Source organism: Cottoperca gobio, chromosome 21 (assembly GCF_900634415.1).
Source record: "Cottoperca gobio chromosome 21, fCotGob3.1, whole genome shotgun sequence".
In the NCBI taxonomy this organism is placed as follows: Eukaryota; Metazoa; Chordata; class Actinopteri; order Perciformes; family Bovichtidae; genus Cottoperca; species Cottoperca gobio.
In genome coordinates this window covers 22,808,014-22,835,406 of record NC_041375.1, presented here as the reverse complement: position 1 = coordinate 22,835,406, position 27,393 = coordinate 22,808,014, and the positions used below count along the sequence as shown (strand labels likewise).

Genomic DNA, 27,393 nt, shown 5'->3' with positions numbered 1-27,393 from the left:
GTGGAATGTGCTATTTTAGCCAATGAGAAAAGGATTACACTTGTTAACACAGTGATAATAGACCCATCAGAAGCATGATGATTATCATGCAACTCGTCTCAGAAAACTGTAGATTGAAGCAATCAATGTGTATATGCTTTGAAATGTGCATGTACATCACCATACATAATGTGACATAAGTTTAAAGCTTTTTTAGGTTAACAACAATGTCAATAGAACTCAAATTACAAAAGAAGACAAAGATCCTCAGGGTTTCCATTAGCTTTATGTTTTCCAAATGCGTGACGTTCATTAGCCGCTGGTTTAGCTACGCAACATTATGCATAGTTTGCTTACATTGCAGCAGCTGTGAATGCATATAAATGTGTTTAGAAATGTTCCTGCTGTGCACAAATACTTCTCAGAGGAACAACAACATGCCATGTCATTATAAGACCAATACTCTAAAGAGGAGCATTTCTACAACACGCCCTGGGATTAATACTGTAGTCATACATTACAGAAGTAAACAAGACAGTCGATAACAGAAAACTCTTCATGATGGCAGCTCAAAATACAAAACACAAACTCTTTTATTGAGGAGTGTCGTCATGATACAGTTAATTGCAGTCAAAGTAAAAGCAGCTCTGAGGCTGAAGTAAACAGAAGACCCTTTTATGTGAGAGCATGCGCACACGCACAAAAACCACGTAATATACTATGACGATATTCCAGACACGCCATGACTTATATCAGTTATCCTCTGATATGAACAAAAAATGGAAAATGTAATTTACTAAAAACGTAATAAAGCCGCACTACTGAACAGCCACAACAATGGGAAATAGGTTACTATGTGTAATGTGATAAGTGGCACAACAAAAAGGATCACTCTGAAGCTTCTGAATGAAGCTCGTTTAGCTTATTGTTGGATTTTACAGACCACAGCTTTGCTGACAGGGATTTTCAACCTAATGGTCTGATAACCTTCAACTGTGCACCACAAAAAGCAGAGACACAAAGTTAGCAACTAGCCGGTGAACCGAGTGGAGCATTCAGCAGAAAAAAGGACAAATATTTGCTTCAGGAGAGCAACTATTGGATTTACATTCATCCAGAGTGGAGACACGACTCCAAACGAATGATGTTCTTCTGTGTCCGCTTGATGTTTGCTAACATGATCACAATAAACGTAATATATTTTTTAACAATGTTGAGCTGCCTTCAAGTAGCAAAGAAAAATCAATTACAGCATCACTTCTATGATGTAAATGTCTTGATCCAATGAGCACACATAAATCAAAACATCAAAGTTCACTGTGAGCTGAAGTAGAAATGCTTTATTGTTTATTTGGATTTATGGATCATAACTGATGTTTATTAGAGGGGGGAATAACTTCCATGCCATGCTGATGTTTTAAACATCAACAAATATATTATAATGTTATCAATCAATCTGCAGATTATTTTCTAGATTAATCAATTCATTGTTTGGTCTATTAAATGGCAGAAAATAAAGAAAAATGTCCATCTCAAAGTCCAAGGTGATGCCCAAAGACATTAATTGTAATAGGATATAAAACAAAGAAAAGTACATTTGGTTTGTTGTCTGTCTGTCAGCAGAATTACAGAAAGTCTACTGGCCTGATTTTTATGAAACTTGGTGGAAGGGTGTAGCATGGGCCAAAGAAGAACCCATTAAATTGTGGAACGGATTCGAATCAGGGAAGCATTTACACAAATGATTTTTATGACGTTAAGATTGTGAGATAAGTCATTTGGCCATTACGGAGGTTTGCACTCTCCATGTGCCGCTCGACTTTATGATAAACCTCATTGCATTATACCAGCTATATCTAGGAGGGTCGACTAAATATTCCAAACACCCCTTAATACAATGCAATGCAATTCAGCAGCACAACTCACTTTGAGTTCTATACACCATCAAGAGCCTTTTACTGAATGCTACAACATTTTAAAAATGTATTGTCAAACCCCTCCTACAGAGAGACACAAAAAGTTGCACAATCCCTAAAATATTGCCAAACAACACGATTGATGATAAGCATCAACACACTGCCCAATTCTGAATTACACCAGAAAGGATGTTAACACAAGCATTGAGAGCAGCTTAAAAACCGGAGTCACATTCCTTGTATGTGTACACAGACCAATACAGATGATTCGGATTCTTCTGGTCAGGGTTCCTAAGCAATGTGCATTATCAAGCTTTTCCAGCACCTTACAGCTGCTGTAAATTACATATTTATATTCATACACTTTATTACATCCACCTGTACCAATCTAAAATAATCTAGGAAACGCCTGGTTAATATAGACACTAAAATGAATACATTATGATACCACAATAACTAAAACAATGGCAGACATGGCTAACCACCCATTGAAACACCTGCTGACTAACACGTGAGGATAAAGCACTTGTATCAACTTGTTCATATGAAGCAACTAGTCCACTTAAAACTGACTTTAAAACAGTTTAAAAAAAACATAACAACGAAACGCAAAATGGCAGAAAGCAAGAAGAGGCTCTAGCTAGCTCCAGACTCATGACATACACTACGGTTAGCCACTTTAGCTAGTGTGTTCAGTGATACAATGAGGCTGGAGGGAGTTCAGAGAGCAGGAAAAGAGGTTAACACTGGATATAAATGAGTGTTTTATGGGGGTAATGTTACAGGATGAGCTAAAGCTACAAACCGAGTGAATCAACAGCACCGGGATGCTCCAACTGAGTGCAATATAAAACTTACCGGCTGAAGTTTCTGGAAAGTGTCTAAAAACGGGCTGATATTTTAGTGTAATGGCGGTTGATAAAAGGAAGGAGGAACATTAAGACGAAATGGGGGAAATGTTGGGATTTATGCGGGATGGAGACACGCAAAAGGAGTAGGGAAGGCGCCACGCATCGCTCACACACCGTTTCTCTCCGGGAAAACTGAACACAGTTCACAACCAAAACAGGGAATAACGGTTAGGCGTCTCCAACCGCCAAACTCCACGCGCCACAACGTCAACGTACGAGTCTCGCGCGCCTCTTCGTAGCGCGAAAACAACGTTACATTTCTCACCATTAAAACTTTGGCAGCGCTTTCCAGCTGTGTGATCACTTCTGGTGCACCGACCGCCGCCATCATTTTCGTCCCTCTCCAATGACGCACCATGCGCTCTGCATTGTGGGATTACAGCGCTGGTAGCGGCAGGGTTCAAGACCCCCCCCATCGGGGAAAAGTGAGAAAGAGACACACCTCAAAGGGACATTCAAATGCAATTTTAAAAAGTCATTAAAGAGCAAATAATAGAAAATTAAAGCAAGCTAAAATAGAATAACGTTGGTATATAACCCAAACATGAAAGTTAAAGTGCAGTGTAAGACATTTATAATTAAAGTTCCATAAATTGAACTCTGATATTGACCAAACATTTGAAAATAGCATTAGAAATAGACAGTGGTGGAAAGTAATTGCCTTTTCAGTACAATTCTGAGGTACTTGAAGGCTACTTTACTTGAGTATTTCTATTTGTACTTTATACTTCTACTACATCTATTTGACACATGTAGTTAATTGTGACTTTGCAGATTTGTATAAATAATGCAGATCATTTATAAAAAATATAAACTAATCAATTATGATGCATTATTATAGATTTAGCTACTTAGCAGTAATTTATGTTAGCCATTCTGAAAGAGGGCATTGTGCTTAATGGCATTGTGCTTAATGGAAACATATATATATATATATATATATATATATATATATATATATATATATATATATATACATTTTGATGATAATACTTATTTACTGAAGTAAGAATTTGAATGCAGGACTTTAACTTGTAACAGAGATGTCTACACTGTAGTGTCGCTACTTTCACTCGAGTAAAAGATCTGAGTAACCTACTTCTTTAACCACATAATAGGTATATCCCCAGCTGAGAGTAAAATAACCTACAATTGTACTTTTCAATTTCAATTTTCAACTTTTCAGGTTCTTGTAATTAACATTTACCTTTGATCCAACTTTGTACTTCAGCATTTCAGGACACTATAGCACATTTGTTTGACAGCTATACTTTGCAGATTAAGATTTTACATACAAAATATGTATGAACTTTCCAAATTGTATATAATATAGACTGTTAAAAGAAAGTAGCTCCACCTCGACCAGATGTAACATTAAAATGTTGTTTTGAAGGTGAAAATCAGTAGAGATACGAAAGCTGCCATTTTGATTTGTGAGTACTTGTTTGAATGCATGATTTCTTATTAAGTTTTACATTGCCACAGGGGCGCATTGTTGATCTCATGCTTTTACAATATGGCTCTGACAGTTTAAAACATTTACAAGAATGGTGATGAATGTGATTTCCCGGCAGGAGGGTCGTTAAATACGGCACAGATACGGAAACTAGGCATGATCTCCAATGTTATTTTATACTATTTTAATTCTGCTATATTATATTATTTTAATTCAGCTATTTGTATCATGGTACTTCAGACTCATTTACATCTACACTGTGATTATTGTACTGTAAATGCTCTTATTCTGTCTAATCTTGTACTAATTGTTATATTTTTGCTGTGAAGCACTTTGGGCTGCAATTCTTGTATGAAAGGTGCTATACAGATAAAACTTATTATTGTGGTGATGCTGCTTTTACTTATGTTAAAGATAAATATATGAATGTAGTTGTATCAGACAAGTAAGATAAATTAAATATATTACAGTAAATTGGGTTTTGCTTTTTATTTATGACTTAAAAATAAATAATAAAATTCTAAATGTACTTTTTCATCAAGAAAACAAGAAGTCTTAGACTTGGAAAGTATTATAGTATACGCAATTATTATCAGAACTCAACTTAAAAGCAGATTTTAACACTTTGTTTTACTTTCAAATGATAAAGTTATCTGTTCACACATTAATGCACTGAAATAAAGCACAAGTCCAAGTTGGTTAATTTAATTTATACATACATTTTACACACAAGGACTGTGAAAGCATTTTTACAAATTCTCAGTTCATACATAAATGTAAAAAAAAGAGATAGCTGTCCACATTACATCATCTATAATACTGCGTAGACAGGCTTTTGAACATTAGCACAAGGGAAATTGAAAAAAAAGGTGGGGGGGAAGATACAAAAAATATGTATATCTGTATAAATATAAATTCAAGAGTAACATAATTGTATCTTACATCAAGGAGCTTCAGAGACAACAGGAGACTCCTTAGAGTAAAAATACCAAATGAAAAAAGGATACACAAGTAAGTCTCGTGAAGAAGTCAGATATCAAGTCAGTCAAAGATTGTCAGTCATCTCTATCTAACCTTAGAAACAGAAACGCCTCACACACACACACACACACACACACACACACACACACACACGCACGCACACTGCAGCGGCTCCCGTTATAAAGCTATTTTTTTCACAAAGCAGTCCGTCCTGGTCGACGTGGATTGGCAACGAGAGGTTTATAGAAGTGGACGTCAGGACCACCTGAGAGAAAAGCTGCATGAGGAAGAGTGAAAAGAGCAACACCTGTTTTGCCTTAATCTCAATGATGGGAGCCCTCGAGCAAGGCACTTCGTCCACAGTGGATTCAGTGGTGCTCTGTAGAAGACTGTTTATCTGGGAAGCTCAGGCAACACTGGCTTTGTTTACCTGCAGGAGACCGGCTTTACCACCATTAAACACATTCACGACAAACTAAAACAATGTGATGCATTTGTTGTTGTTTTTTTAGTGTATCCATGCAACGAATCTGCCCGTCTGTGATGGGAATATTTCAATTTGAACTATCAAATAAAACTAACAGCTTTATAAATTCAAACAAGACCCGAGTTGCATCATTGCACAGCTGTTTCCCTTTCCTAAAACATGTTGCAGAGATACATTTACAGAACAATGCCAATTAATTCAATTTACTGTAAGTTACAAACTAGAGTAAGAAGAATAATGTTGGTGCATGTAAACAAAGCCAGTGTGGATGTGACACAACTTCCACAAATAAAGAATAAAAACAGGAAAAAGTGAAAAAGATGATGATAATAATAAGATTTTAAGATTGTGCTGCTTACTTTAGAACACAAGGCACGGCACATTTACAGAAAAACAAACTTTCAATACATTGTCAGGCAAAATAATAAAAAAATCTTCTGTAACAAATCTGATCCTCACATTTTCCATCATCGTTATGCGTCAAAGAATCACTTAAAGTTCAGACTTCTTGAGCTTCTTAGTCATAACAGTCAAATTCAGAATACTGTTGGAACGGTTTGGTGGTAATTGACCAAACAGTTCAGTTTGACACAAACAGAGCAGTCACTGTTTACTGATTGTCAATAAGCGAGAAGGTACTGGATGATAGTGTCAACACAGAACATGGCACAGGTCTGTCGGAAAAAGTTAAACAACAATCACACTTTGTGGTCATTTCGGATAAATAAAAGAAAATGTACCAAACACTAAAACTCTTTGTTGAAGTTTTGTAAAAACAAAAGAAAGCTATTCATTCTTTTTTTTCAAATTACATTTCCTGAAGCCAACCTGCCTCACTCCTCCTCTAACTTTTATCTACTCGGTTCCATCTCTTTGTGAATCCTCCTCTCCCGCTTTAAGGACCAGCCCGGCAGCAGGAGGGGAAGAGTCGGCCATCGATGTTCTGCAAACACTGATCGTCATCACTGTCGTCTCCTTCGTCATCGAGCGGCGACACACACTCCCAACATTCAATTAGAAAGGCACACGGCTCATTACTTTCAAAACCCAGGCACACTTGGCAATGAAGCCAACACTTCTTTAAGCCTCAAAAAGAAAAACAAGGTAATAACAATTATAATATTGTAAATAATATTAACCACAATAATAAGCAGCATGTTGTAACTGAAAAGAGAAAATATATATAAACCAATATATTTGTACATTTCAGTACTAAAAACGTTCAAAAAGGATATTAAGTGTTTAGAAAACTATATATAATGTATTTTTTTGTATTGCACATAGTCATACTATCACATGTCTGCTGTTGTAAGAACATGTTGCTTTGTGTTTTCATGACGGGTTAAGTTACAATGCAACTCATCTTTGCAAAATAGCTGTAAAAGTGTGCATCTGAGTGAATGTGTGTGTACGTGTGTACGTGTGTGTGTGTGTGTGTGTGTGTGTGTGTGTGTGTGTGTTAGAGCTTCGAGTCTCAGTGAGAAACCAACTCAGCACCATCCGACCCGGCGGGTTTAGGCCTGTCCGGGTCTGCCTTTGATTTCTCTTAATTTTCATTAAATAAGGTATTTTATTCATCAGTTCTTTCCTTAAAACAAAAGCACGGGAAACTGTGTGTTCACTGCCCCCCCCCAGGAAACAAGAAGAGTAGTTTGAATTGCAATTTCTTGCCGTGATTTACGAGCAGAACACTACAATGGTTCAGTCTTTGATCCGACTGAAACAGAATGAAGGCTTGGTTTTTAACAGCCTCACCTGAACTCCACACGTGCCGTTTGCGAAGGTTAAAGATGCTTATGGGAGGTGAGCTTTGAAATGTTGGGTGAGAACAGAGGATCAGTAACGGGAAGCACTTTATAAACACAAGGATATGTGTAACAGCAACCTCTGAGGGAAGAAGGATCAGGCTCCATCCGCTGAACTACAAATGGCACAAAATGAGGCAGCTGTGGATAAACAAGATAGATGTGGCAACTAAACATATTTCATTTAGTTAGTTTGATTCTAATTTTCAAATGCAGAAAGTTTGAAAACATTTTCTTTCACGCCACAAGATGGCTGCTAAACTATTTCTCTGTGCGTGTCAGAAGAATCTGGGACCATCAAGCCAACTTCTTGAATTATTGACACTGCAGAGTCTTCTTCTTCTTCTTCTTCTTCTTCTTCTTCTTCTTCTTCTTCTTCTTCTTCTTCTTCTTCTTCTTCTTCTTCTTCTTCTTCTTCTTCTTCTTCTTCTTCTTCTCTCTCCTTCTTCCACCCTTTATGACCGAGCTGTACTGAATATCTGTGAGTGTGTGCACGTGTATGCAATGTGTCTTTGTAGCTTATTATGCAGCAGCTGTGAAAGAGGCGTGTTGCTTGTTCAGCCCCCCCCCCCCCCCCCCCCCCCCCTCACTGTCAAAGAGTAAACTGGTCGCTGTCTTCACATTGCCGTGTCCGATATTCAAGTGTAAAGCAGCTCAGGTGGAACAGAAAGCAGCTCCTGTGGCAGAGGTGTTTCAGTCGTCCGTAAGACACAAGGGTCAGAGGAATGGGACAGGAAACCGCTGGAAGATCCAGAAGCAGTCCTCAAATACAAATCTTTGTCTTGTCTATAGATTCCACAAGGTGGCGATGTTCTTCAGTCCTGCTCCTGCTACTTAACAATCACACATGACAGATACGCAGTAACACACACAGACACGCCCGTGTGTGTGTATGTGTGTGTGTGTGTGTGTACGCCTCTACACACAGACGCATGCACAGGAGAAGAGCAGTGGTAGGTGGGAGGGTCACAAGCTGAACGATGAGCGTTATATCGGCAGTAATAGACGCACGGCGCTCAGGAAGCCTGTCAGTCTGTATCTCTACACGTACACCGGCTCACAGCCCTCCCCCTGCTCTCCCTCCTCCTCATCATCTTCATCTTCCTCATCCCCTTCTTCATGTTCGTCCTCCTCTTCTGGGCCCATGCTTGGCGACACCTCGCTGGCCTCGAGCGGTTTAGGGTAGCGGAAAGGGCAGCCGTTGTCGTCGAAGAACCTGCGGAAGGTGAACTCGTAGAAGGCGTGCTCCGGGTGCTTCCCGTGCGGGGAGCAGAGAATGTCCAAGGCCCGGGTGCTGTCCCCGCTGTCACTCCACGCGCTGGGGCCGCCCTCCTCCTCCACGGGGTCAAAGTTGGACGTGTCCATCGGGTGGGCGATCTTGGGCCGGTACGGGGCCGGCTGCTGCCGCAGATTGCTGGAGAAGTCCATCTGCGTGAAGAAGGGGTGAGCCTTGATCTCGCCCGCGCCGTTGGCTCCCACGCGGTCCTCCGCAGAGCAGCAGAGACGGCCGATGATGTCGACGGCCTCGGGGCTCAGTTTGACTTGAGCGGGCACCTGCAGGGTGCTCTCCCAGTTAATCACCTGCGAATTGGAGACACAATACGTGAGGTAACCACAGCTACAGTAATCTCAGATGCAGATTTCATTCTCTTGAAAGTACATTTTTGACCTTGGAAACAGAAGTTGACTTAAAGCTCTTCCTAACATACAGCGAGCGAGCGATCTCTGGCAGATGGAGCGTGTGAGGAGGGGATAAGATTTCTCCCTCTGCAAATGAGTAAGTGTCTAAATCAGGAGACTGTGGGCAGCCGTGGAAAAGGCACATCATCATGGAGTAAGTGTGCGAAACTTTGCATAAATAGAGCCAGGGCAAGTTTCTTTTCAGACAAGCGACACACTGCTCAACCTGTCCGCTGACGCACGGAGCAGGTTAGGACACCTTTGTTTGGAAAAACTGAAACAAACTGATGTTCGCTCGTTTACATTGCGGTGAAGAGGTGTAGTGCTGAACAACCTCTCCTTTAGATTCCCCCCAAACATGACGTCTGAATCACATTCATGCCGAGGAGCTGAAAGAGCCGGACTGTCTTCACTTGCTGGTCAGTAATTCAAATCAAAGCTTTGGGGATATTTTCCTTCCTCACTGACCTTAATCTGAGTCTCTGTAGGTGTGGGAGCCAGGAAGGGCGGCTGTCCCACCAGCATCTCAAACAGGATCACTCCCACGCTCCACCAGTCACACAGCTGTGTGTAACCTGAACAACAAGACACACACACACACACACATCAGATTAATCTGCAAGTGCACACACAGCACAAATATTCTCTCCTTCTTTATTTACTGCACCGAGTACAGAGACTACACAACTCTGCAGCAGATGTCCCTCGTGTCATCACCCACCTTTGCGCAGCAGCACTTCCGGTGCGATGTAGTTCGGCGTTCCCACGAGGGAGTGAGCCAGGCAGCGCTGGTGCTGACGGTTGGCGCGCTGCTCCAGGGTCATCAGCCGGTCGCCGCAGCGACAGTTCGACACGTCGTCCCAGAAGTCACTGGGCTCCATGCTGTCCTGCCTGACGTGGCTCCCTGGAGGCAGAAGAAGGGGAACAAGGTTGTTGAACTCGCCACAGTAAAACACACCGCGACACACTGCCTGGATCAGCTGGATGGGAGACATAACTCTGAACTATTGCCCTTGAGCAAAGCACTTAATGACCAGCAGAAGAAAACTGTCTGGAGTTGGCAGCTGACAAGTATGAATGTGCCTGCAAGCTATTTACTGCTGAAGACTTAAAGAGAACTCAGTGAGAGAAACACTTAGTTCCAAGGTAAAACTGTGAATATCACTTTCAATGGTGCTGAAACTATGAGTCAATTAATCAATTAGTAATCATAATCTTTTTAAAACGTTCTGAATCATGTGTGCACGTGATGTACACGTTAAGATATTAAAAGCACTCATCCTTCATCACACACGGTCTCACCTTTCTGGTAGTACTTGGAGTTGTGCGTCCAGCGGAAGCCCGTGCACAGGCCAAAGTCGGTCAGCTTGATGTGTCCGTCCAGATCAATGAGGATGTTGTCGGGCTTGATGTCGCGGTGGATGAAGCCCATCTTGTGGACGCTCTCGATGGCCAGCGTCAGCTCTGCCACGTAGAAGCGCGCCAGAGGTTCGGGGAAGACGCCCATTCGGATGAGCAGGCTCATCATGTCTCCTCCGGGGATGTAGTCCATGACGAAGTAGAGGCTGTCGCGGTCCTGGAAGGAGTAATAGAGACGCACCACCCACTCGTTGTCTGCCTCCGCCAGGATGTCACGCTCTGCTTTCACGTGCGCCACCTGAACCAAACAAAGTACTTAATTAACAGCAGTAACATCCACAAAGGCCCAGACTGGCAGCTCCTCTGTGATGGATCCATTTTGAATATTTCAATTTAGTTCTGTATTTTTTATTCTGTATTAATGTTTCTTGTACATATTTATATTGTATTTTTCTTCTATTCAATACTTATGTTTGTTGTGCATATGTTTTATATTATTTCATATTGTATTTTTCTTCAGTGCTATATTTATGTTTCTTGTATATATATATATTTCATATTATTCTTTTGAAATACTTGAAATATGTTACGCTCCAAAAGACCAAAACAAATTCCTTTGATGTGGAAAACATCTTGGCAATAAACCGGATTGTATGTGCAGATATGAATGTCTGTATGTAACTGCTGCATATGCACACGCCCAAATTCAAGACAAGAATGTATTAACTCACCTGGTTGCGGTTGAGAACATCTTTCTTACGCAATGTTTTCATGGCGTAAAGTGCACCCGTGTCCACTTTACGTGTGAGGCACACTTCACCAAAAGCACCAATACCTAATGTCTTGATTTTAATAAACATGGACTTGTCCATCTTGGCTCGACGCAGCCTGTTGTAGTTGGACTCTTTCTGGTTCAGCATCTTCCTCATCTGCTCCTGCTCTGCTTCCGACAGGCCTGCCTGGACAGGGAGGACGGGGGTTAAAGAAAGATGGTGACGGGAATAAACAACCCTTTCAGTCTTCATTTATTATTATTATTAATGGCCTAGGAATGTGGCATGAACTGAAACCTGGTGGCGCCTCGACCTTTGTCAAATTTAACTAATTGTGTTAACTGTCTGGGTCTGGCTGCGGTATTTTGTCTAAAAATGCCTTTCAATCCCGTTTAAGTACTTCAAAAGGGCAGAGGCCAAAGTCATGACTCATTTCAAGCAAGTTCTTGTTGTCTAAAACAAAAGTCCTGAGGGAGAATCTTTCCTTTTGAACATCATGGCAACAACCATTTATCATTCTTATCTCGTCTACAGACAACTTTCCCAGTCATTGGTTTCATTTTATTTCAACACACTGTGACAACTTCCAGAGACTCAAAGCTTGAGACAGAATAATCTTCACAGTGAACTGTTTGATTTATTTGAGTATATTTTCAGAAGCTGCCTGAGACAACTTACTTACTATGTTTATTGTATGCTCCAGAGTCCAAACACCAAGGCAACTTCCTTGTTTGTGAAACTAAAACATGCAAAACCCGTGGTGTGCTCCTTTAACTGCTATTTACAGATGCTTTCCAGTGAAGCCAAACGTTTAAATAAGGTCATTTAAAAAGCTCCATACAATTACAACAGTGACGCAAATCACAGGATATTCAGGGCACCATTACGCAGAGCATGCACGGGTTACATGCGTCGCTGCAGGGCGCTCAAGACACTCGCTAAGACACTCGCTAAGACTTCAAAGTTCATTTATTAAAACTTGACATCAGCTGAACCATCTCATTGTTTTCTGGGTGGTCTTACCTTGGACATTTCTTGTTCCAGCTGAAGCCTGCGGTTCAGTTTCTGCTGGTGAGTCTTCATCACATTCTCTATGTGCTGCTCCATGTAGAACTTGAAAGCGAAAGGCGAGTAGGTTTTGATGCGCGACTCTCTCTTCTCCTCATCTCGTCCATTCTTCCTCACGGGAACAGGGGACGTCTGGATCTGCTTCTTGTCTTTCACCGTTTTTTCTCCCTTGCCCATCTTCGTCTTCTCTTTCACCTGCCGGTTCTCTTCAGCCTTTCCACTCCCTCCACTGCCGCCACATGTGCTTCTGGCAGCAGGGCTGCCGAGGTCCTGAGCTCCACACATGACTCCTTCCTCTGCCCCAGACATGAGCAGGTTTTTGGGGTACGGTGGTGGTGGGCAGCGTGGCTCCTGAGCAGGCTCAAGAGAGTAAGTCTCCTCCGGCATGTAGGCCAGAGGCTCCGCTGCGTCCTGCGCCTGAGCGGTCATCCAGCTGGGGTGACACGGCCCCACAGCCGTCTTGGGCTCTGGCCTCATCACACGGATACTCTTGACCGGCTGCTGTATGGGTGGGGATGTTACAGCTGTGATGGTGTTCGGAGGGCCCAACGAGTCCTGTTTGCCAGATGTGGGGGGCGCAGCCATTGCAGGCCGGACACCATTTGGCCCCGCAGAGCGACTGTTGAAGGAGTTGGTTCTGCTGGGGACACGCACCTCCCCCCTGAATGGGCCCTGGGGCTGGGGCTGCCTGGCTTGAGGGGCACCTTCAGGACCGGGAGGCCCCGCCCAGTGGTGCTCATACAGGTCCAGGTTGAGGCTGGCCCTGGATGGTGTCATCAAGCCCTGAGGCATGTCGGAGAAGTCTGGACCCATGGCTACCACGCCACCTGGGGAACGGGACATCATGTGGACCTGGTGGGAGGTGGGGCTGGCCTGGCGCGGGTGAGAATGAGGAGGCAGGTACAGGTTAGCCGGGTACCCTCCCCCACCTCCTCCTGGAATGTTCTGACCCATGGCCCCTTTCGCCTGCATGTTGACGTAGTTATCTGGGGATGCCATGGGGGGCGGTGCCATCTTGTTCTGAAAGGAGGCTGTCCTCTTGACTCCATAACCTGCAGGCTCCATCATGTGCGGCCTGGCGTGGCCGTAGTCATAGTGGGCACCTGGGACAGGGCCCCCTGGTGGCTGAGGCTGGAGCTGCAGGGGCTGGCCAGGGACGTTGTAGCTCATCATGGGTCCGTGCTGCTCCATACCGCCAGGGTAGCCCTTCTGCTGCGCCCCTGGAGGGTACATGGTGTTGGCTGGGTTGCTCTGGGTGGCCATCACTGCTGGATAGGTGCCCATACTGGGAGGTCGCCCCATCGGGTTTCCCATGGCAGGGCCCTGTGCTGCACCAGAAGGGGGCATCATGTAGTTCATTACGGGAGGCGCGCTCATGTAAGTTCTGGGCATCTCACCCTCAGGGCCGTATCCACCAGCACCCTCATACATGGGAGCCCCCATCTGGTGGTAGGGCGGCATGCCACCTGCCTCACCTGGAGCCTCTAATGCAGGTCGGTGGTCCATTGGGTTTGGCATGCCAGCTTTTCCTGAAAGTACAAGGTTTTAAGATTTTTGGAGAACCTGGGAACCTCCTATGGACTTCTAACAATCCACCCGGCCAGAGGTTCTTTGGTTTTATGTGAAAAGAGATGTGTACTATGTGTATAAATGATATACTTGTACCTGGTGAAGTCTGCTTGATGACGCGGACGATGAGCTCATTGCGAGGGTCGAGGTAACCCATTTTGCTGATGTACTCTAAGGCCGCTTCGATGTTCCTACTTCCTGTCTGCTTCAGCGCTCGCACCGCCATCTCCTGTGAAGCACACGAAAAACAAAAAGAGATGTTGAGAAACGTATTGACCAGACGTACCCACAAACACACAAGAACCATAAACATGAGCTTTCAAAGGCGTCGCTGCAGGTATCCGCTTCAATCAATCACACAAACAAACAGACACATGCCTGCAACACACATTAACTCAAAATGAGGATGGTCTGCCTTGAAGGGGTCCAAACACCCAACATAGAAACACACACACACACACATTAAAAACACACATTGCAGTAGGTGCACCTGCATCCTGGGGTCACATACCAGTGACTTCCTGCGCCTGTCACAACACAAAATAAACATACCACCAAAAGAAAGGGATGGAAAAGGTGTTTATTGTTTCATGTAGTATATTTCAGTGTTGAAACCTAAAGCTTGGGTGGGTAATGTGTTTTAGAAACATGTTTTGTTATATTTGTTGGAATCGTCTTTACATCTCGACCATCAATCAACAAAACAAATGCTCGGACAAAAGTCTTCTTGCCTCATGATCATTTGTAAAGAGTGAAATGACTTAATGTGACGGATTCAGTAGTTGCAGCAGGGTGCGGTCCTGTGTGGACCAAAGTGGAACTAACAGCTTCACTGGGAATAACCACAAAGAGTTCACTTCAACAGACTATACTGGTGTGTCTGCAAGTTTTAGTCCATTTAACACGAGAAAATGCATAAACTTTATATCACTAACCATCATTTTCTAAAGCGTTTCTGGCAGTATCTTTTATTTTATTGGAGTTTGAACACATTATTTCTTCTTTCCCTAAGTTTTGATCTTTTTTTTGTAAACGAAACTTGCTTGAGATTTATTAAAAATATCAACTTTATTAATCAAAGATAGATACTTTAATGATCCCGAGGGAAATGTAGGCATCCAGTAGCTTAAAAGACATATGACATTACACATCTGCCCCCCCCCCCCTCCCGCCATTAAAAAGTAAAAATAAAATTAAGAGATGAGCACAGTATGATGCTGTGTGCAATATGAGTATGACTATGCAGAGGACAAGCAATAACACACCGTGTGAAAAGGATCATGGGAGTTTGCAAGGAAACTGCATTAAAAAGATTCCTCAGATGTGGGCGTTCCCCCCACACACACATTATTATTATTAATTACCATCTGATTAAGTTTGCAAATTGACTGCTTTCTTCTCATTCTTCATTTATTTAATGATTTGCCTTTTAGCTTCCTCCTCAGTCGTTGGTGGGGAGCTCATCCCAGCCTCCAACAGGTGGGCCGCTGTGAAAGCCCACAGCTATGTAGGTCACCTATGTGAAAAATGTTGGTTAACCACTTTGGCATTTTCTATTCATCAGCTGCCGTGTAATTTATACTCGAGACACAGCAGCAAATATGTGAAGGAGGAAACATGCAGAGCGTTCCTTTCGCACATACGGCCTTTTATTAAACAATGCCAATCATTCCTTTGGTTCTCGTGTTAATTTAAAGCAGGAGATCCTAAAGCTCGCCTCCGCCCAAGATGCTTTAACGCGTACTTTGTTTTTCGGCAAGACAGATCCAACTGTGGTTCTGATTCATAGTTTGAAATGTTGGGATTTATAGCATGTTTATAAAATATAAAAAAGGGACTTAAATCATAACAAAGTGTCTGTTGGCAGCACCAGATGCTGTCAATGTCCCATCATACAGGACATACAACACTCAAAGTATGTTCATTAAACAACCAGGGGTGGAAGAAGTATTCAAACAGGTCATTAATACACAAGTGTTTTGCAGTAGATGCAAATATTGAGTTGATCCGAGCACATCTGCTAATCCAAATTCCTTTAGAAGGTGCGGTGGGAGAGCAAGACGATGTGGTTCCTGTCATTTACACAAGAGTAAACATGTAAACAAACACGGCAGCAGAGTGAGAGACAAACTGAGAATCTGTCTTTCCCTCTCCGACGGATCGACCCACACCCTCGTCTGAGATGTGACCTCACTGCAAAGACATCTGAGACCTCGGGCCGGCCGCTCTGACCGGGCCGACACTCAGGTGCCCCTGCTGGCCACATGCAGCAACAGCAGCCACACATTAAAGCAGCTTTCATTTGAGCCACAAACCATGACAGCATTCAATCTTTGCTTTACCCATTAAATGACATTACAACAATGATAAACTAACTAACTGATGGTACTTTGTGAAACCGACATGTGTGTATATTCCTTACTATATTGTCATTATCGCGAATCAAACCGCTTGATGCCGTCGTTTGTTCCCGTTTCAAGTATCTATCCATCAAAAATGTGTTAAGAGTTCAGCTGAGTCATTGAGTAACTTCCCATGAGGGCAATAGTGAGATAATTGTCTGTATCTGAATCCTCATCATCTTATAGCTGGAGTGTTACCATATAGATAAATGTGCTCTGCCATTATCATAACATATGCATTATTATTGGCCTCGCCACGGCTCTTTCCAAAAAGACCAATAAACCACAGCACAGGCTGCTGCTGCCAGCTTTCTAACACGAACCAGGAGAAGTGAGCACATTGTTCCTACTCTTAAATCTTTACAATGGCCTGTTCATTTTCAGAAGATTTTAAAGTGCTGCTCCTTCATAAATCACTCAGTAGTCAGATAGAACGGGTAAAAATGCATTTAGCCATAAATCTTAACAACTTTAGCTGCTTTTAAATACAATTAAAAAGTTCTTTTTCCTTTAGTACAGTGATTCCAAAACTGCTTCCCCGGGACGCTTTGGGAGGAATGTGTGCAACTATCGCAGAGCAGCTACATTGTGGACAACAAATCCGTGTGGACATCAGCAGGAGGGAGCTAGTTAACGTTAGCGGTTAGCAGCCGTCCTGCTGGGTACCCGAGCTGACTGCAAAGGTTAACAGAGGTTCCTTAGAGTTACATTATTAGTGTTCAAGCTCATGTTTTTAGTGAGAAATTATTAATGCAAAGATTTGTTTTTTGAATTGGGTATTAAGAAGAGGAAGCTCAGTGCCACGTTCACCGTTATATCGACTGCTACACTTCTGGTATCTTGGCATCCCTAATTAAAAACCCTCGCAGTTGTATACAGAAAATAATGAAATCTTTGTGTTGGCATTATGTAAACAAACTTTCTGAAATGTAATACATTGTTGGTAGTGATGATCAGGACTGAAGTTGGGTAAAAAGTGGAGAATAATATTAATATATCATTTTATGGCAAAAAAGGATGGAGCTACTTTTCTTAAAGTGAAGCCCGAGGGTTAGAAGTAGGACCGCACAGCAGCCGTGGGCAGTCAGCTCCCAGCCAGGAAATACCAAGGCCACACACTCTATGCCTTCTGTAGTGTGTGTGTGTGTGTGTGTGTGTGTGTGTGTGTGTGTGTGTGTGTGTGTGTGTGTGTGTGTGTGTGTAAATACATTACTTTGTCCCCTCCCATTGCATCCGTGTGTTCATACACACACACACACACACACACACACACACACACACACACACACACACACACACACACACACTAAGGAAACTGTGGTATAATTTGCATTCTGTTGTTGTCTGTTGCATTCCTGCGCAGCCAGCAGAGAGGGCTGGCTGCCGGAGCCGCCCAGTAATGTCACATTATGTCCTTCTCTCGCTCAGTCTTCTACCTCGCTTGCTTTCCTCCTGGTTTACAATGTGCAAGTATTACAATACACATTTTGTAAGTATTTTAGAGGAGCGATAATTGTTAAAATGGGGCCAACGCACACTTTCTGACAGCCTCTCCTTGATGCAGTGTGCATGTGAGAAAAAACTGCTGTGTTAATAAAAGTGGAAAAGTGTCGATACCAAGCACTCAATAGATAAACCGGATGTTATCAAGCCTTCATAACTTCCATATTAACAGGATGAAGATCATTCTGTAGATCTGAGAATACATTGAGGCCCTTCTTTAATTATGTTAAGGATTAGATTTAACAGATGATAAAGTATTTGGAGTGAAGCAGAATATGAACCACTAACCTATGTTTTTAAATCAGATAAAGATTTAATTAATAAATGACACTTTAAATTGGCAGCTTAAATTCAAACGCACATTTCTTACTATGGTTCTGCTCTGCTGGCTACTACGACCTACAACAGTCAAGTTAATGTGACATTTACGTAACCCCTCCCCTTACAGAAAAGAAGAGGCATTTCGATGTGTGTGGAGGCGGCCTGGTGACCCCGGCTGTCATGGCGACAGATGTTCCTTGCTCACATTCCTCAGCCCAGGAAGCAGGAATTCAAGCTATTTGCATTGTGGATAGTTTTTCTCCCATCGCTCTCCCTCCGTCCAAAATATCCAGGCCACATTTGTCCCCTTGTCATGATGGTCGCGGGCCGCAAGCTGCCGAATTATCCCCAACGTGTAATAATAACCAGCCTACAAACTGCTCTGACAAAACAGTTTGTTTTTTATATATCAGTCGTCTTTGACCCGATTGTGAAACACACTGCATGAGAAATCAAAGCCACATGGAGGACGCTCAGGAGCAGAGTGCAGATGGATGGACCTGCCGAGAGGGACGTACATGCATCATTTCCACACAGAGAGCCATAAAACCTGCGACTTCCTTCCCCTCCTCTTCCAAAACGTGTACGGGAACGCTGAAGCGAGGTTACGCCTGTCTCAACTATGAACGCTGCACAGCTTCCAAGTCACGTCCTGTTGGCCTCATCGTTACATAAACACTGCTGCGTTTGCTTGCTCACACGTCGAAGGCTTTAATATTCTTAGCGTGCACCGGATTCCTGCCCGGCCGCAGTTTGTCCTGTACGTACAGTCAAAGGCCTGTGAGAAGTCCAGGGCAGGAAAGCGCTGAACGCCCCCCCTCCTTCCCTCCGCTTTCTTTCTCTCACTGTCATCTCCATGCGTGGCATGCCGCCCCACACCCTCGCTCCCCTTTCCAAAACATTTCCTCCCTTTAAAAAAAAAGTGATTATGTAACAAGCCACATTGCTCTGTAATTTGCAGCTGGAGACGGAGGGAGACACAAAGAAGGAGGACGAGGTCAGCTGATAAGAGTTGAGCTGAACAATACGATGCCTGCAGAAGAGTGAAGGAGAAATGAGGTGAAGGGTGTTCAAGGACGCAGTAGCTGATCAACAGCAGCCATGATGGCTCTGCAATATGCTTGAGAAATGAAAAAATAAATAATCTGTCTGTCAGAGGAGCTGAGAGACATCCAGAGCAACGACACACACACACACACACACACACTAGTGCATGTGTGTGTGCATGTGAGGTGTGTAAACACAAAGTGCAGTCTGTATTCAACATGTTGAATTAGCACGAGGCTGCCATTCAGATTCTTTTGCAGAACTATATCGATCATTTGTTACCACTGGAAAGTAAGTATTGGACTCTTGATTAATTATATTTGTGATGTTACTAGGGCTGAACTACACATCTATTTTGGTAAACTATTATTGACTTCAATGATGAATCATCCATTTACTGTAATTACACATATCGGCGGAGACACAGAGGGACACAGGCGGAGCAGAGACGGAGGAGGAGAGGCGACATGTTGGAGGAACTGTTCCACCCTGCTGCTATTGAATGTTCACTTCCTGTTTGTATTGACTCTGCCCGCACCGCTCGAGTCCATTCACAAATGGTGGAAGCAATGGAGGTCAACTAGCCGGCATCAAAGTCGAGGAAATGGCTGCCAATGGAGCCGACAAGTAATTCACAGCTTCTTTCATTTTATGTATGAAATGCACGGGAGAAATATATAAATTTAGCTTAAAGGTTCAATTATTTCAAAGCTCCATCAGACTCTAGAACATTATTCAAAATCTTTAATCCAAATTAAACAACATCAATAATTGAATAATTAAAAAAGCTAAACAGAATATATTTATTCTACTACTAAGATTGTTATTATTAAAAGGTAATAACAATGTTTTAACACCTAAAGGTTCGTTGTGGTTTGATATTGTGCTCAACTCCAGGGAGGTGAAGCGACGCCTGATTAACAACATCCACGTGACACTCGGTGATATCTGCGGCTGGAGGGCGAGCGTAAAGGAGGCCCTCACTTCCCGTGGAAACACTCTCCCTCCTCCTCCTCCTCCGGAGGCGTTTGATGGCGCTCTCGCATTCCTCAAGCGGGACGGAGGGAGTAAACGCCAAACAGCCCAGTTGGGAAATCCACCTGATATTTCAACATTTCAACGCTCAGGCCTGCGTTACGTAACCACGGCACTTATTGTATTGTAAGAGCGTTTGGCACTCTTGACTGCTTTCATTAAAGGTTCCTGACTGAAGGAGGCAGAGCGGCTTTGAACATCTGAGGGAGTGACACTTGCTCACACACACACACACACACACACACACACACACACACACACACACACACACACACACACACACACACACACACCAAAGTACCTTATTTGATACCTTTTGCCACCAACACTTCTCTCCATGCAATAGATTTTTACACGATTATTCAAATATGTATTTATACCACGCTCAACTTCAATACGACACAGACTGTACGGGTTGTAGCTGCTGTGGTAGTGGACCAATCGATGCCTGCAGCGAGCAAAACCAGACAAATAGTCTTTTTGTTTCTAGATCTGGTACAAAAAGAATAAAAAGCATTTATCATTGGACTGGAGAAGTTTCGATATGACCTGGTACTCGGTGATACAGCCTTACAGATACAGAGTATTGACACCCAGCCCTACCTGCAAGGAGATACACTCCTACAAGAAACTATCAAGACACAAACCCTGAACACACACACACACACACACACACACTCTCTTTTTTGCTCACCTGGTCACAGCCGGCGTTGACCAGCTCCTGCAGCATCTGCCGGTTGACCTCTCCGGCGCCTGCAGGGTGTCCTGACCCGGAAGACGGGCCCGACTCATTGGCGAACGGCATGAGGGACTTGCGGATTTCCCGCAAGGCATTCTGGTAGTTGTTGAACTTCTGCGGGGGTCGGAGCTGCTGCTGTCGGCTGGCTGTGTCTTTCCCGCTCTTGCAGTCGGCCCCCCTGCTGCCGTCAGTCCGGGAGCTGCCTCCGTGCAGGGCCTGGCTCACCAGCTTGGCCGGCTGCTTCAGACCCTCCTTAATCTCCTGAAGTCTCTGGCGTGTGTTGCCCACATACGGGGCAGCTGGGAAAGTCTTGGGCCTCATGGCCTCAGTGCCCAGGGCAGGCACCTACTCTAAAAGGGAAACACGCACACACACTCCCCTACACCCTCCAAAAAAGATCCCTTTCAAGCTGGCTGAACTAAATAGCAAAGAGTCTGCAGCAGCACAGATCTGGGAGTCCTCCTTTGCGTTATGTGTTTGTGTCTCTCTTTGTGTTTCTGATTCCTGTTGATGCTGGTGGGCTGGATGAAGGTGAGGTGTGGTACTACAGGCATTCCATGGTGTGGCTTTCAAGGCTCAGGTTCCAGCTTATTCCAGGAAATGCAGCCGGTCACGAGGGCACCGCGGAGCCAAACCATGATGCTGCCAGTCTTCGCCTGTGGAGGAAGGGATGGAGTTAGAGGGAGACTGTGGTCATGCATGGTGTTCATGTTTTTTCAACAAAAAAAAATTAAGCTAGCGCCGGGCAGCTGACATCTGAAGCACAAGAAAGTCGTGCTTCTAATTAAACAAGACAAAATATGTAGAAGTGTACCAGAAAGGACATTCTGCTGTAACAGAAGTTAAAGACCTTGGAATGTTAAACTTTTAACGTAATCAGTGCATTGCAGCAGGATACTGATTAACATCTCCTATAAGACATGTGTAACCGCACATTTTATGTAAACACTTGCATTCCAACAAGATTTAAATGAATTAAAAGAATAAATGCACAAAGAAATAACCGGCCTGTAAAGATATTACTCATGTCTTCTGTGGCATCCCATCAGAGGTGGAGGACATTATCAGCTGTTTCCTTCAAAACAAAACAACTCGACTTTCAGTAAAGTTACAGAAACACGGGAGTCTGCTTCAGTATTAGTGCACAAGCAGTGCTGGTGCATACCTAATGCATAATGCAGGAATGCTCGGAGCCATCAAACACCACCTGCCCCCCTCTGGACCCCATCAATACGTAGAAGCAGTTGCATAAGTCAGCCCCCGTCACTGCATACTTCTGCTACGGTGGTCATCGGGAAACACCCTTGTGAGAGCGGCGAGCTGCGACGAGGGGTCAAAACAAGTCAGCGGCCCTCGCCGCGTCGGCCTCTCCGCCCGCGATGCTCCTCTGAGATCAGACACTTAACACCGTTTGACAGTCTTATCTGGAGGAACATACTCCACATTCTGCCACAACAGCATTACTCCTCCGGGGCAGATGGGATGACGTGTGATATAAATGTTCCCGTCAGGAGCCTCACGCGAGGACCTGCAGTCCAACGTGAAACACATCTTAAAAATGTACAACAAACAACTGACAAGACTGAGTGACGCAAGCTGTATTTAGTTATAATCCAGAATCCAAAGCTCATGAACAATGAGTGTTTCCCACAGGACTGCTACTCTTAGATACAAAGTCTCTGAAACAGAATGTAGACCGTCCTGGGACGATACAACTCCCCAATGACACAATTACCTTCGGGGAGTAGCAGGATGAAAACAGGACTCAGAATCTACACGGCTATAAAAGCTCTGTGGGGCTATACTCAGGCACAGCGGTGCCAGGAGCTAAATGCTAACATCAGCATGCTCACAATGGTAACATGCTGATGTTTACCATCTTATATTAACGTCTGCTAATCAGCACTAAGTTGAGCCTGAAGGGAATGGAGAATAGACTCATTGTGACTTGATGAAAAGTTAGGAATCACAAGTTATTACATTTTATCCTGAGAGGGACAAGAATGAACCAGATTTCATGCAAACCATCAAATAGTTTGAGGTGGACCAACAGAGTGACATTGCCCGACAGCAAGGCTCTCAAAGTCTCTGGAGAGAAAGTCAAAAATATAACACAATCCGGCCTGCATGTTTTATTAATTTAATTATGTTGCATACTAATCCATCCCTTCATATACAATTCAAATGAAAAGTAAAGTACAAATGTATTCAGGGTTTGCAATTGGCACCAATGTGAGTTTAAGAGCGCGTTATCTTTCTTTACATTTGGGATCCACTAAATTAAAGTCTCACTTTACTCGTCAAACAACACCCCAAGACCCCAAACGGACAGACAGGTTGGTTTCCTGTCCAACGGAGCGGCTCACATGCTTTAAATATCTTCCTCAGCCAGAGAAAGATTTCCGTTTGGCTGGCAGGTGATGTCTGCTCTCCAGATACCAATCTGGTTTGTTACCTACATGGTAAAACTGCCAGACATAAATCACACCCTGGCATGTTTCGACACGGCTATGGTTTCAAATTCTTGTCTGCTATTCCGACTATTTTGCAAAGCAACCAACTTTTAATTGATCCGGTTGTGTTTCAAACCGTCTTCGTAAAAGAAATTCACCTCTTTTGTTTTGATGGGCTGAAGGAGTTTCCTTCTTCACACATCTGTAATTCTATCAGGACACCTTCAGTGCTTATGGCATGCCAATGTCCCACAGGTGTGAAGACAAGCTGCGTTCTTTTTTAAACATTACATTATTACAGGTAATTTAGCAGACGCTCTTATGCAGAGCGACTTAGATTGAACTAAGTACAGGGACAGTCTCCCTGGAGCAGCTCAGGGTTAACTTGCTCAGGGGAACACTGGTGGCAGCCTGGTATTGAACTCCCGACCTTCTGGTGTTTTGTTTGGAAGGCGTTCAGGGGACCTCCTGACTACAAAGAGACACAATATTACTACAGACTCAATATGACTACAAAGAGACACCAAATGACTACAAAGAGACACCAAATGACTACAAAGAGACTCAAAATGACTACAAAGAGACTCAAAATGACTACAAAGAGACACCAAATGACTACAAAGAGACACCAAATGACTACAAAGAGACACCAAATGACTACAAAGAGACTCAAAATGACTACAAAGAGACTCAAAATGACTACAAAGAGACTCAAAATGACTACAAAGAGACCAAAATGACTACAAAGTGACATGACACGAGCTGTGATATGTATATCGCCAAACACAAACAAGTATTTTATGTTGCCATGGTGCAAGGTTCTGGAAGTACAAGTCATTCGTTGCTCGTGGTAAACTAAAACTAAGTCTCCGGTAACCTCCAGCAGTTTAAATCAGTTCACTTTTGTTTCGTTTTTTTAAATTCAGTAACTATATAGTCGCAACAATGAAATGTTTAAAATTGGCTACAGTTCTTGATTTGCAGCTTCTTCTGCTTGTAGTAAGATATGTAGAGCTGTCCACCACGCCAAGTAAAAAACTGATTTCTCTGACAAACTAAGTTGGAAAACTTTAAATTGATGGGAGAGCACATTGATCTTTGGTACCGTGCGTCAGCGCTGAGGATACCATACAAAGAAAACTTTCAAATGGGAACTTTCAGTGAAGGAAAATACCAGATGTGAAGATTTTAGTCTTATGTAATGCCAAATATTAAATTATTCCATGTGCAATATCATATGTGCAATAACTTAAATGTAATGTTCAGTCTTGTACTTCCTCTTGTTGTCTCTTTGCTGCTGTGACACTGCACATGTCCCCGTCGTGACATTAATAAAGGATTATCTCATCTCATCTTATTAGGCTACTTTGATTAATTGAATGTAAATCTTTATTTATAACAGCCACATCGCTCAGCAGTATTTGAATCACAGCATTCACACCAAAGTAGCCAAACATAAGAAGCCCTTGAACTACTAAACCGCCGCCGCCTCCTCCTCCCTGGCAGACTTCGTCCCTTTGGGCCATTTCTAAGAAGGACACAGCCCTCACTGTTTGTACAGATACAACTTTGTATAGCCGAAAAACATGTTTTTCTTTTATAATGGTGGGTGGTGGGGTAGGGCGAGGACAAGGGTGCCATGCTGCATAAATGTTTCCCCATCTCTGGGATCTCTTGCCTCCATTCCTGTGATGCTTTAGGCGCCATGTCCAACCAATGAGCATTCCTTTCCACAAGTAACGACAAGTAAACTCATACCACCGTTGAATCATGGGACAGTCTGGGACCGTCTACGCTGAACAAAATTAACCAAAAAAAAACCAAGATATGTGGATGATCCATGTCTGGAAATAGGAGGATGTTGGGGCAGGTCCAACCTGAGTTTACCAGAGAAGAAATGTGCAGACACACACACACACTTAACCCGAACCTTCAACAACACACCTAAGTCTCATCTCTACTTTGACCTAACTCTAAATGGGATAATATTCAACCTGAACATTAAGTTTCACAACATATGCACACTAACCCTGCTGCAGAACATGTGCACTGAAGAACAACTTCATTCATTTGTAAGTAAATGTAAGAATATCTGCGAGCAGGTAAAGATAATGCCACTTGCTTTGACGCTCGACTGAACATCAAAGCCGAGCTGAATAACTTCAACCTGCGGTTCCTATAATGCTCATCGGGGATCTTGACTCCAACGGCACTAAAGTGAAAGGAGATGGATCTTTGTCCACAACATCTTTAGCTTTAAATAGCTGCAATAATGATAACAATAATCTACATCACTTCTCATAGTTTGTACCTCAAGAGGATGCATGTTTGGAGGTCATCACTCGCTCCACTTCCTCCCTGTTTCCATAACGTGCTCTAGTTTTATTTGATGTAACTGAAAAGATGATTTTATTATATTTGTGTGTCTGGTGCACTGTTGTCCCGCTTCATTTGTTAATACAGGTGACGTCACAAACACTATACCTGCAAACTTCTGCGGTAGATGTTGTTCACAGATCTGCAGAAACGCACATGAACATCTGCACAGCACAAGAACATCATAGTGCAGATCCTGTGGCTGTCCAATCCTGAATGTCACCTTTTCCTATTTATCCACTTTGTTGTTGTTTTATTTACCTGCTGCTGGTGTACAACTAAACACAGCACACAGCTCACATGGCCAACACCTGAGTGGAGTCCGGAGGTGACTTCCCACTGCAGTCATCTCTGTGGTTCATTCCTGACAGATGCCTCCACACTGCCTGACAGAATTAGACCCAGCTGTGGCCTGATACCTGACTGTTGCGCCACCATAGTCAAACTATAATAACAGGTCTAATTGTTTCCTAACAAATCAAACACCTGAACTGATGTGAAAAATAACAGCTGGCAAGAAAGAGAGACGTGTGTGTTTGGGCGTAGTAGTAGTAGCCTAGTAGTAGCACACCTGAATGAAACACATGGTTGCACCAGTGCCAAACTATGCAGGCCTTTGGGCTTGGAATAAGAGTGAAAATAACACATGATATACAAACATCCTGGACATTTCCCACACTTTTTCTCCTATATTTCCACTTTTATAACCCAACAGATACTATTTCAGCCATTTGTGAAAAATATCAAATGATCCACTCATTTCAGGAGATCTTTTAAGCACATGTCACAGCTGCATGCAGGGTTGTGATATATATATATATATATATATATATATATATATATATATATATATATATATATATATATATATATATATATATATATTTATCGCTAGATAGCTCCTGGATCCTTGAGTTTAGGCTCTATAGAGATCTGCAGGAAAAATATGTTCAGTTTAGAAGTGAACTTTCCACATTTGTGTGAAAGCTTTAAAACCGTTACAAAATGGTGCCTGTGTAGTTAACAGTTTGTGCCTGGGGCCCCTGGACATGAAAACGGTCGGAAACCCCTGTTTTAACGTCCTGTGGCCTTCACTGTGTCCCAGCAGGCTGGGGGGCTGCAGCACCAGAACATTCCTATGCAGACATAACTCAGTCCCGTTAACCCAACAACTGCTTTCGATCTTCTCCTTAACACACCCATGACGGAACTTTTTTTTTTTTCCTCAGCAACAAGTCGTGGAAATAAGTGTACACCACCACTCCCCTCCCCAAAAAGAAAAAAAGAAAAGTCTCAACTTACCATGTGATAGAAGTAGCAAGAAGAAGTTAAGTTTGGAGAGTTAGTCCCTGTTCTCGGTGGATGAGCGCGTAGAAACAACCGAGGAGCTCAGAGAAGACGGAGAAACTGGCTAGTTATGATGAAATGAGCCTCCTTCTTCTCCCCACACTGCAGGCAGGAGCAGAAATGCAGCACAAAGTTGGACACTCGCTGCATTGTTAACATTCCTCAGGTCACGTGACGGACCGACGC

The 27,393-nt window shown here is 43.2% G+C and overlaps 2 protein-coding genes across 2 annotated transcripts in view; both read right to left on the bottom strand.

The window, feature by feature from the left end:
* xpo4 (exportin 4) overlaps positions 1 to 3,204 on the bottom strand; it is a 33,469-nt gene extending 30,265 nt beyond the window's left edge. The window contains exon 1 of the mRNA XM_029459420.1: positions 3,072 to 3,204. Within this exon, the coding sequence (XP_029315280.1) occupies positions 3,072 to 3,164 (93 nt within the window). The 5' untranslated portion in view covers positions 3,165 to 3,204. The remainder of the gene's footprint in view (positions 1 to 3,071) is intronic.
* A 4,904-nt stretch (positions 3,205 to 8,108) lies between these two features.
* lats2 (large tumor suppressor kinase 2) lies at positions 8,109 to 27,356 on the bottom strand. Its single transcript, XM_029458441.1, has 9 exons — positions 27,163 to 27,356; positions 20,987 to 21,687; positions 14,081 to 14,213; positions 12,371 to 13,944; positions 11,306 to 11,533; positions 10,518 to 10,872; positions 9,937 to 10,119; positions 9,684 to 9,790; positions 8,109 to 9,116 (listed from the first exon to the last, which is right to left on the bottom strand). The coding sequence occupies exons 2-9, from the start codon at positions 21,350 to 21,352 to the stop codon at positions 8,577 to 8,579; spliced, it is 3,486 nt and encodes a 1,161-aa protein (XP_029314301.1). The 5' UTR covers positions 21,353 to 21,687; positions 27,163 to 27,356; the 3' UTR covers positions 8,109 to 8,576.
* Between the last annotated feature and the right edge of the window lie 37 nt (positions 27,357 to 27,393).